Genomic DNA, 11,156 nt, shown 5'->3' with positions numbered 1-11,156 from the left:
ATCATGGGAGTGGTATCCTATCCCCAGTTCCGGGGGCAGGAATCATGGGAGCATCTTTGAGTTCTGCCATCCTGTGTGTGCCTTTCCTGGCACGTATTTCCTTGATAATACCTTTGGTACTTCCTGCTCATCTTGAAGGTCCTTGAGGGCGCTGGGGAGACCACCTTAGAGTGTGTTCATAGTTTAACAACCAGTACAGCCATATAGATTCCTATAGAACAGCATACAAGTATCTAGTCTGAGATAGGAGTATATTCTCCTCCATTACCCTTATTCCATACCCCAGCCTTATCCCATATCCCAGCTTCATCCCATCTCCCAAAACTCTGGGAAGCAGACATCGACCCAGAAATATAAGACAGAAAGGAAGAAATCATTAAGGATGTCTGCCATCCTCATTTTCGCAGTAAGGAAATTGTGTCTGAAACAGGAGTCCCAGGGGTGCCTGGGTGGTTCTGTCAGTGAAGCGTCCAACTCTTGATTTCAGCTCAGATCATGATCTCAGGGGAGTGGGATCCAACCCCACATCTGGCTTCATTCTGGGCATTGAGCATGAAACCTGCTTCAGATTCTTTTTCCCTTTCCCTCTGCCCCTCCTCTCCCACACCCTTGCAGAGTCCCTTTCTTTCTCTCTCTCTCTCTTTCAAAAAAAAAAAAAAAAGACTCCCAGCCCAGTGCTCCATTCAAGAAACCCTGCTGAACTTCCAAATGCAGTTTCTATCAAGATGCTGTGTCCACAGGCTCCTACTTTCTAGAAAAATCACCCCCATGACACAGGGCTTTCTTTACTGTGTGTGTGGCGGGGTGTTTGGGAAGTTCTGATACAGAGGTCCACTGAAAAGTTTGTCAAGAGTCACCCATGCATCACCTAAAATACAACCTCCTTTGATTTTGCCTCTTTTGATTCTTTCTCCGTTTGTGTTTCTACATCAAAGAGTTTAAACCACTTTGCTGGACTTCAGGCTCCGTCTTCCCAAGAGTTTTAATCATTCCGGGGCCCAGCTTCCAATTAGCAGACGCAGGAGATGGTCTGGACGATCCGCCTCAACCAGGCTTGATGAGCTTTAATGGGATTTGCCGCCATTGGTGCCTTTCCCGGGTCCAGCAGGGAGCACCTCTCACACTGGCTTGCCTCCTCCAGCCCAAAGCCCTTCCCCCTGCTTCTCTCTCCATAGGTGGTTCTGCTCAGAGTCCTGGGCTCAAAGGGGAGCGGTGCTAGACTATAAGCTACACGAAGTCTGGGTCTGCATTCCTCTTATTTCCCGCTTAATCTCCAGCTCTTATCACAGAAGCTGGACAATCGCAGTCCCTCAACTAATGCTGAATGGGCACGTAAATGAATAGAACAGATCTGGAAAATCGGATTCAAAAGTTCATCTCCATTGCCCTTGAAAATTCTTTTTATATCACGGGCCCACAGCACCAGAGGCCAATATTTCTAGAGGGGGCATTTCATTTACTCTTAGGAAGAAATCTGGGGCAGAAAGGGTCTATACCTGTCAGCTTGCCGACCCTGCAAGTGGCCCACTGGTGTTTTAGGTACTTGACTTAGATGCTCTGGGTCTCATTCTTCATCCTCAAAATAGGGATTAATGGGATATTGCACTAAATTCCACTTCAAGGAGAGTTTATGAGTATATATTCACATTTATACTTATATCTATGTTTGCATTCATATAGTCTTTCCCTAGATCCTCATAATGGCCCCCAGAGCTGGAATGGCAGAAAATATTATCTGGGGTTTACAACAGAGTAAATTGAGGCAAAGAAAATGAACAGTGTTTTTGCTTGGGTCACAGAACACGTTCCTCAGAAGCTGAGCTAGAACCCATATCTCAGCCTGGGCTGAGCAAGGAAACACTTGTGCCAAGGATTCTAGCACACTTGGAGGATGGATGCCAATTTCAAATCCTAAGTGAAACCTTTCCCTGTCTGCTGGACACAAAAAAATTTCTCAGATCTTGACAGAGGTGTCCTAGAAAACCTTTCTCTGTTTCCAGTACAGTGCAAGGCTTTCTCCTACGAGAACCTATGAAAGTATTTTTAAAAATAAAGAAGGAAACAGTGCAGAAAATCAGCAGGAAAGCTATTTTTCTGGAAGAGCTGAGGGCAGGAGAATGTGCTTTGCCAGTTGCCCTAACCAGTGACTCATTCTGGCCAGCACTGTGCCCGCCCTGCCCAACACCTGTGGCTCGGGGAGTCCATGGACAGCCCTCGTATCAGATCCCTAGTTGGATCCCAATAGCCGGGGTCCCGAAGATCCCCCAGGGCATTGGAAGTAGCAGCATTTCTCACCCTTTTTGGGCATCCCTGAGTTCTCAGTAAACAGTGTCGGACCCAGGGGCAGAGCAAAACCATGTTTATGATTCTGCAAAGCAGCACCAAGCCTCCTGCTCCTTGTTTCATTTATCTTTGTAGCTGCCACGTGAGGGAGTGGGGAGCAGGTGGCCCCGTGCAGAATGGGAAATTCTGAGACGTCTGAGACAAACAGCCCTTCGGATGACCCTTCAATACGATATTTTAAAGGTTACCTTGAAATTGCCACAACCACCAAGGCAGCAAAGAGAAAGGTCTACGGGGAACATCTGACTTTCCACGATGGGTGAAATCTTCCTCTTGGCTCATAGAACATTCACCCAGGTGGTTCTATCAGGTTCCCTGTTTCCCGGGAGTGCGGCTACCTGTGAAATCAAGACAAGCCTGCTTGTAAAGATGAAGAGCTGAGGAAGAGCATCCCCTGAGGTGAATTCCTCCCGGATCAGAAGCTCATAGAACTTTCTGGAGTGAGCACCTCTTCAGTCTAAGCAGGAGCCACAGAACTTGGATGTCTGCAAGCCATCGTGTGGTTGGGACCGTGAGACCCCAAGCTGGAGCAGATAAACCTAGATTCAAACCTTAACTCGGCCACATAACTACTTGAGCTTCGTCTTTGCCTGAAGATTGGAGGGAGCATGGCAGTTCTGCTCTAATACCTTTGTCGTGAGCTCATATAAATGAGCTAATGCATATACATTTCTTAGCACAGTGCCTGCTTGTTAACGCTCAGAAATGCAAGCTGTGGAGCTTATTAGCTTATTAGCTGTGGAGATTCTCATGGTCTTTCCTGGCTGCATCAGAGTCTTAAAGTATTTTCAACGGGAGTGCGCGGAATATCAGAAAAACAGCAGACTGTTCCAGGTGTGTGGGTGTTTCTTTAAAGGGTGGCATAGACTCCAAAACATGGTACAGCCTTTTTTTAAAGTTATTTTTTATTCAGATATTTTGTTGAGATAACAGACATGAGACGTTCTAGTAGTTTAAGGTGTATAACATAATGACTCTGATATACGTATATTTTGCAAAATGATCACCACAATTAATTTAGTTAACATCGGCACTGCATATAATTACAATTTTCTTCTTGTGATGAAGACTTCGAAGGCCTACTCTCAGCATTTTTCAGATAGACAGCATGGTACTGTTAACTCTAACTACCACACCGTACATCACATCCCCAGGACCTAGTTTACAACCAGAAGTTTGTACCTGGAGACCACCTTCTCCACCTTTCTTGCCTGGTATACCCTCTCCCTAGCAACCACCGATCTGTTCTCTGAGTTTGGCTTTCATTTGTTTGCGTTTGATTCCACATAGAAGTTTACGGCCCTTTTGAAAACCTTCGGAGTGTTAATATCTTGTCCATTTCAGTTTTTTTTAGAGGACAGGGAATTACTGTGTCAAGATTTTTAATGGGGTCTACACAGGGATCTGTCATATTAGTAAGGGCTCAGACAGCCACAGACTCCCCCCCTCAGACAGAAGGAGTGACCACACGGCGAATCAGACACTTACTGCCTTTTCCTTTCTGTCTGCTGCTAAGAACTGAGACATAAAGGAAGGAGACAGGGAGATATAAAGAGAAAAAAGCACAGGCTCTGGGCCCCGTGAGCAAGAATCCAGCTATCCGCTCTGCCAGGTGAGTGTCTGATGGCCCAGGTTATGGCTTAACCACTTACCTCTTTCGGACTCTCATTTATTTTCTTATTTATTCATTCATTTATTCAACAAGTGCTTTTTGAGTACACAGTATGTTCCGGGGTGCCCATTGGGTATTTGGAATAATGTATGAGGGAACAAAACAGACACCACTGTGCCCCATGGAGCCTACATTCTGGCAGAGGGGGAGAGACTCCTAGAAATAATGATGATGCATAAGCCCTCAGTGTTTACCTACTGGAGATCAAGCTCCAGCTCCAGCCGGGTGCTGTGATAACAAGTGACAGTCTGTGTGTATTACATGGACTAGAGCAGGCAATTAATAAATTGCTGTGGTTATCATCTTTTTGAATTGCTCCCAGATTTCTTAAATCCTTTCAACGCCATGTGTATTTTGCACCTGCATACTTATTCATTCAACAAACTACTATTGAGCTGCTATTATATGCTAGAATCTGTAGTAAGCACCAGGGAAACAAGCAAATAATATTTTTTAAAAAAATGGTGCCTGCACTTGAAGACTCTGCAGTCGGGCCCACTGTGCACTAGATGAGGGCCTTGGAGAGCACAGAGGCAGGTGTGGTCTTGAAGTCTTGTGTTTCGGTGAATCCACACAGTCCCCTTCACTGATGATGTCTTTTTTAACTCAACACATCCCAGCTATGGCTGGCGATTCTAGGAATGCTATGAACCAGGACATGGAGATTGGAGTCACTCCCAGGGACCCGAAGAAGATTCCCAAACAGGCCCGCGATTACATCCCCATCGCCACCGACCGCACTCGCCTGCTAGCGGAAGGCAAGAAGCCCCGCCAGCGCTACATGGAAAAGAGTGGCAAGTGCAACGTTCACCATGGCAACGTCCAAGAAACCTACCGATACCTTAGCGACCTCTTCACCACCCTGGTGGACCTCAAATGGCGCTTCAACCTTCTGGTCTTCACCATGGTCTACACCGTCACTTGGCTGTTCTTCGGTTTCATTTGGTGGCTGATTGCTTACATCCGGGGTGATCTGGACCATGTTGGTGACCAAGAGTGGATTCCTTGTGTTGAAAACCTCAGTGGCTTTGTGTCTGCCTTCCTGTTCTCCATTGAGACTGAAACCACCATTGGGTATGGCTTTCGGGTGATCACAGAGAAGTGTCCAGAGGGAATCATACTTCTCTTGGTCCAGGCCATCCTTGGCTCCATCGTCAATGCCTTCATGGTGGGGTGCATGTTTGTCAAGATCAGTCAGCCAAAGAAGAGAGCAGAGACCCTCATGTTCTCCAACAATGCAGTCATCTCCATGCGGGACGAGAAACTCTGTCTCATGTTCCGGGTGGGGGACCTTCGCAACTCTCACATTGTGGAGGCCTCGATCCGCGCCAAGCTCATCAAGTCCCGGCAGACCAAAGAAGGGGAGTTCATCCCCCTGAACCAGACGGACATCAACGTGGGCTTCGACACTGGGGATGACCGTCTCTTCCTGGTGTCTCCACTCATCATCTCCCATGAGATCAATGAGAAGAGCCCTTTCTGGGAGATGTCTCGGGCCCAGCTGGATCAAGAGGAGTTTGAAGTTGTGGTCATTCTAGAAGGGATGGTGGAGGCAACAGGTAAGACACTTTATCCTCTTTGGCCACAGAACCCTCCCACATGCTGGGAGCTTAGGGAACTAGGACTGGAAGATGCAAGTTGGTGCCTAAGAATCCTGGGATTCTCAGCCAGCCCAATCTCTAACTGTGATCTGAGGGGTATCATTACTCAATTAACATAGAGTAATAACAAGAGTTAATGTCTACTGAACCCTCTAGCTCCTGTGCATGGTTCTAAACTTTAAACATAGAGAGTCACACTTAATGCCTTTCCACTCCCGGTGAGATGACGTTCCTTAGGTTACAGATAAAGAAACAGAGGCACAGACCAGCAAGTTATAGGTCTACTTTTGTCCAAGAGCAAGTCATAGAGCTAGGATGCCGGTGAAGGAAGGGGGCCCCAACCTCGCCCTTGCTTTCAACAGGCTACTCTGTCACACCCCATCCTGGGGCATGTGTCTACCCAAAAAGAGGTCCATGATCAGATAACTTTGAGAAAAACAGTGAACCAGGGTGCACAGGCTTCCTCACAGTAGGACTTGGTGGTGTCTAGCTCGTCTGGCTGCCTCCACCCCGGAGAAGGCTGTCCCTGGGTTTCCCTGCGGAAGGCTGGCTGAGTGGACAGGGAACAAGCCAAAACCAGGACACCGGCATTCACACGTGCCCAAGTCAATGCCCTCTAAGTAGCCAGCCCCACACCTCCCTGCTCAGATGCCAACTCTCATGGGCGGTTGGTAGCCTGGAACTTCCACCATTCCTCAAGGCCAAGGTCTCCGTGTGGGACCCCAGGAAGTTCGAGGCCCCACTCCAGCAGAACCCTGCACCCTGCTTCTTATTCCTTCTATTCCTCTTGCCCTCTCTCCTGGTGATCCAGTAGACTGAGCACTTGTAGACCTCGCTTAGGCTCGGAGTGATACATATTTTTCTGGTTCCTGCAACGACACCGTCGGACCCCACCAATCCCGTTTAACAGACAAAGACACTGCATCATCCAGCTTCGTGGAGACAGTGTTGGAGTCATATCTTTCACTTACGAATCTAGAGTGTTCTCTACCACACCACACTACCCCCTGAAATTTCAGGGCCCAATCTCAGAAATTACCAAACAAGCCTTCCTCACTTTTTGGGATCGTAGTTGCTGCATGGGAAACTCAGATAGGGCCTCCACAAACCTTCTCATTCGGCCGGAGCCTGTGGGACATGGCTGGGGGTATGAACAGGCTCCAGGGATTGGCACGGATGGGGGCTGCTCGGCCATCTGCTGGGAGCTGGAGCCTGGCCAGGCAGCATATGGTGGCAGCTGAGGGAACCCCTGGGGCCAAGGACAGTCAGGAGGCAGGAAGCCTGTGGCAGAGCTGGGGACTTGCAGGTCATGCTGCCCTTGGTGCTGGGCTCGGGATCAGAACACCGGCTGAGTGTCTGGGGGAAGAACACCACTCTGAGGCCACAAAGGAAGGGTCAGGGCAGAGATGTGGTAACAAACAGGAGAATTGTGCCTTACACACCCTCCATGACTTCACTGCCACCTACCGTAGAGGGATCAGGTGGTGACCCAGCAGAACTGGGCCCTTCCCTAAGTATCCTTCAAGGTCAGTGACCCCCAGGTCACCTGCCCTGTCTCAATGACCTTCTTTCCTCCCATGAGTGCAGGGGGGCACCCTGGGATAAGGAAAGGAGAGCCCCCACCACATCTGTTATGTCCCTGACTTCTGTGGCTTGGTGGCGATGTTACAGAGCCGAGCATGCGCTGTTGCTTCAGGCCGAGTTTGGGCGAACGCAGTTCTCCCACAACCTGCCGGTGTATGTCTGGGCAAGTTGCTTAACTCTCAGCAAATGAGCATAATACATCTCCTGGGGTCGCTGTGGGGGTTAGAGGATTCGATGGAGAATCATACGTAAAGCACGGTGCCTGGAACCCCCAGGGGCTTCTTTCCTTCCCAAATGCATGCGAAGATGATTGCCAGGGACACAGGTGGGGTCTCTTGCTATGGGGGGCCCACTGCCCCATCCCAAGGGGTGAGCAGAACAGGAAGTCCTCCAGGACATATGGCCCATGTGGGTCCCGTCCTGGTGTCTTTCCTGAGGCCCCTGAGCCTGCAGATACCTGGTCTGGGTCTAGGCTGGTCAGTGCCCTGCTTGGGCTCCCTACGTCCCTGCTGGGCAGTAAAGAGGGAGCACTGCATGGGAAGGCCCAGCCCAGGCCACACCCTGGGAGCAGGGGCAAGCTGCAAGCCCACGGTGTGGGGGGCCCCTTGGGGGTACCCAGCACCAGAGCACAAATGGGTGGGAAGCAGCCTTGCCCTTGGGTCTGGTGTGCACGCTGCCAGAGATTGCCCACCCTGGAAAGTGGGAGCCGGCCTCTCCTTCATTCCCGAGAGCACATGCCAGTGCCTTCCTTGGCCAGAAGATTCTATATCAGCAAGCTGCTTTCCTGTGACCCCAAGCACAGAGGCTTCCTCATCCATAAACAAAGCTGCTCTCCTCCCTGGAGAGAAAGCAACACCTAAAAATAACATAGGCCAGCGAGGGCTGGGGGGACAGGGAACGGAGGCATTGGAGCATGCTGAAATCAAGGAGCCAAGGTGTGTGTATGTGTGTGTGTGTGTGTGTGTGTGTGTGTGTGTGAGGGAGAGAGAGAGAGAGCACGAGCGAGAGAGAGAGCGTCTTCTGCCCATACGCGTCTAACCAAAACAATCCCTAGGTGTCCTACAAGACTGTTGGCTTCTCTACATTCGCTCCATCTGAATTTATCTTTGTTCAAACCCTTTTCCTGCCTCTTCTGTGTCTTAATCTTCTAGCCCTTAATGCTGTTCTCAGGAAACATGTCCCTGGCTCTAGCTATTCCAGAATTACCCACTCCGATCTCTAGGAAGCTACCCCAGAATCTTGCATGTTGGTTTCTAATTTTCTGCCTCCAACACACTCCAGAGCTCCTCCAGGGCGAGGACTAGCTTACCCAGCTTTCGCCCTCCGCAGAGCTTAGCCCAAGAAGAGGTACAACAAAGGCTGGCTGGCTGGATGGTGGATGGATGGACGGACGGACAGATGATGGACAGCTGGTGGTGGCCACTCATAATCTGCATGCCCTCTGTCCCTACAGGCATGACTTGCCAAGCACGGAGCTCCTACATGGATACCGAGGTGCTCTGGGGCCACCGATTCACGCCAGTCCTCACGCTGGAAAAGGGTTTCTATGAGGTGGACTACAACACCTTCCACGACACGTATGAGACCAACACGCCCAGCTGCTGTGCCAAGGAGCTGGCGGAGATGAAGCGGGAAGGCCGGCTCCTCCAGTACCTCCCAAGTCCGCCCCTGCTGGGGGGCTGTGCTGAAACAGAGCTGGATACAGAGGCTGAGCCGGAGGGAGAGGACGAGCCTGAGGGTCTGAGTGGGTCCCGGGAGAACAGGGGCTCTGTGTGAGGATGGTACTTGCCCCAGGACCTCCCCTCCCTGGCTTCTGAGCACAGCCCCCGATGCAGAGCCGGTGGAGGAGGGGGTGAAGGAGCTGAGTTTGGGCTGGGGGGTGGGGGCTCCAGGAGCCATCCAGGCTCTGTGGGGAGGAACAGTATATCCTGTCCTGGAATGTCCCAGCTCATGCCTCCCTGAACAGGTGGCCCCTGGCCTGGGCCCCTGAGGCCGTGCTGCCTCTTCCCTCCCAGCTTCCATCAGCGTGGCTCAGGGCCAGGCCAGGATGGGGTTCCTCACAGTGAGAGTTACAGGGCAGCCTCTGTCTCCACACACACTTCCCTCTGCCCACCAGCTGGGATCGCCTCCCTCCTTGGGTCTCACAGACCGACCTGCAGCTCTCCTTCCAGGGCTGATGCCTAGAGAGGGCAGTCCCCCTCTACCCTTCACTCCCACCACCCCGAGGCTTACTGTGGGCTCCGGGGGGAGAAATTCTGCCTGCCCAGAAATGCCACCCCCTGGTCCCAGGATGAGCTCACAGACCTCACGGTCAAGGTCCACGCGAGTCAGGCAGGCAATGCCTCTCAGCTCCCACACCCGCGTCCCCTTCCTGAGAGCCACGTAGGACAAGGCCCAGAAGGAATGATCTGTTCTCACCCATGAAGCTTGTGCGTCTCCTATGCTGTGTCCCTCGTGTCACGTGTAGCCTACCAGATAACCGATCTCCTTTGAGTGACCCTCAGATGGTGGCTTGGGCCACAGCACACCTCCGAGCACATGTGGCATTGTCGTTGGCCGCATCCTGGCCATTCCTGACCGCACAGTGGCCCACTGCTCCCACCTGTCGGACAGCCCAGAAGCCCGTTCCTTTCTGGTACTTTCGGCCCCAGAATCTCAAAGTAGCCCTCTTCCACCGCCTCAGCTGGGGGTGTGGTCCAGGGACAAAGCTGGGGTTCCAAAGGCAAGATGAGCCAGTCAGAACCGAAACCAGGAGCAGGGAGGAGAACAGAGGGGTGAGGAATTAAATGTTTGAAATAAGCATCTGCACCAATCACTGCAGAGACATTCTGACTTCAGGCTCCATGCCCCTGTCTGGGAAGAGGCACAGCGACGGGAGCCTGGGGTGACCTGGCCTCCAGGCCCAGCTGAAAAGCCCCTGGCCTCCTGCCCCCGGCTGGGCCAGGAGAGCCCGGGTGAGGTCTCAGGAGGAGGAAGGGAAGGGAACGGGTGAGGGCAATCCGTGGGAGAATTGGGAAGCCCAGGACCCTCAAGAGAGAAAAGAGAAAAGAGCAGAGGAGGGCCTTGAGAAGGACAACTTGTAGATGGCTTTTCTTTTCCAGTTTGGAAGCCCAGGAAGAGGACAGGCGGACAGGCAGACTCATGCCGGTGAGGCGTGTCTGCTATGTGTTGCGGCGACAGGCTCCTGATTAGCCGACCTAGACCCGGACAGGGCTCTCAAATGTTTCCGGGCCACAGAATTATGGAGCCGCAGAACTATGATTTTCATAGTTCTCAGCTAGCCTTTGGTAATGGAAGCATTCTCCTGCTTGCTAGGAGGCGCCTTCCCTGGGAGTCAGAGCAGCACCGGAGGGAGACAGGAGGCCGAGCAAAGGGGACAGCTTTGGGATCTCGGGCCCACATTCCCTGAGGCTGGGTGTTCTAGGTCCAGGGGCAGGTGAGAAGAGACTGGCAGCGTGCGGTGGGGAAGTGCCCCTCATGGGGCTGCCATACGCAGAGGAAGGGGATCCTTGGGCTTGGGCACGTGGCCGGGACCTCGAGAGGGGGCACAGGGACACAGGGAGGAAAGCGAAGCTGCTCCTGCCCGGAGCCTGGGGCTGAATCCTGATTCCAGGCATTTTTCTTTGGGAAACAGGGCCAGAGGGAATGGAGAATGTACTGGAATCCTGCCCTCACGGAAAGGGGAAGCAGGCAGCCTCGAGCCCCAAAGCCGGGAACTGCACGCTATCGCATCTAGGGCGGGTGGTCCATATGGGATGATTTGGGGGTGGGAGGAGCTACAGCTGGGGTGGGAGGAGCTACAGCTGGAGTGGGAGGAGCTAGAGCTGAGGAGGGAGGAGCTAGAACCGGAACTCTGGGGGACTATTTCTTTGCACTCCACCCCTACTCCCAGCCAGACCTAAAACCCGCCTTAGTCAAAACCCATTAGTGCCTGCGGGTTAGAGCCTTCAGTGAGG

The 11,156-nt window shown here is 52.0% G+C and overlaps 1 protein-coding gene across 1 annotated transcript; it reads left to right on the top strand.

Annotated features, from left to right (window-relative positions):
- Window positions 1-4,607: 4,607 nt before the first annotated feature.
- LOC111153936 (potassium voltage-gated channel subfamily J member 5) lies at window positions 4,608-8,990 on the top strand. The gene is made up of 2 exons (XM_022513267.1): window positions 4,608-5,574; window positions 8,654-8,990. Exons 1-2 carry the CDS (start codon window positions 4,608-4,610, stop codon window positions 8,974-8,976), a joined length of 1,290 nt encoding a protein of 429 aa, XP_022368975.1. The 3' UTR covers window positions 8,977-8,990.
- Window positions 8,991-11,156: the final 2,166 nt, after the last annotated feature.

Source organism: Enhydra lutris, unplaced genomic scaffold, assembly GCF_002288905.1.
Source record: "Enhydra lutris kenyoni isolate GAN:26980312 unplaced genomic scaffold, ASM228890v2 scaffoldscaffold34, whole genome shotgun sequence".
Lineage (NCBI taxonomy): Eukaryota > Metazoa > Chordata > Mammalia > Carnivora > Mustelidae > Enhydra > Enhydra lutris.
The sequence above is the reverse complement of the archived record's forward strand: the minus strand, read 5'-3'. Positions and strand labels throughout refer to the sequence as shown.

Excerpts from the sequence above, each read along its gene's own strand:
- LOC111153936 (XM_022513267.1), top strand. The coding sequence starts at position 4,608 with ATGTCTTTTTTAACTCAACACATCCCAGCTATGGCTGGCGATTCTAGG. Across the intron at positions 5,575-8,653 it reads AGGGATGGTGGAGGCAACAG|GCATGACTTGCCAAGCACGG; the intron begins GTAAGACACTTT and ends CTGTCCCTACAG.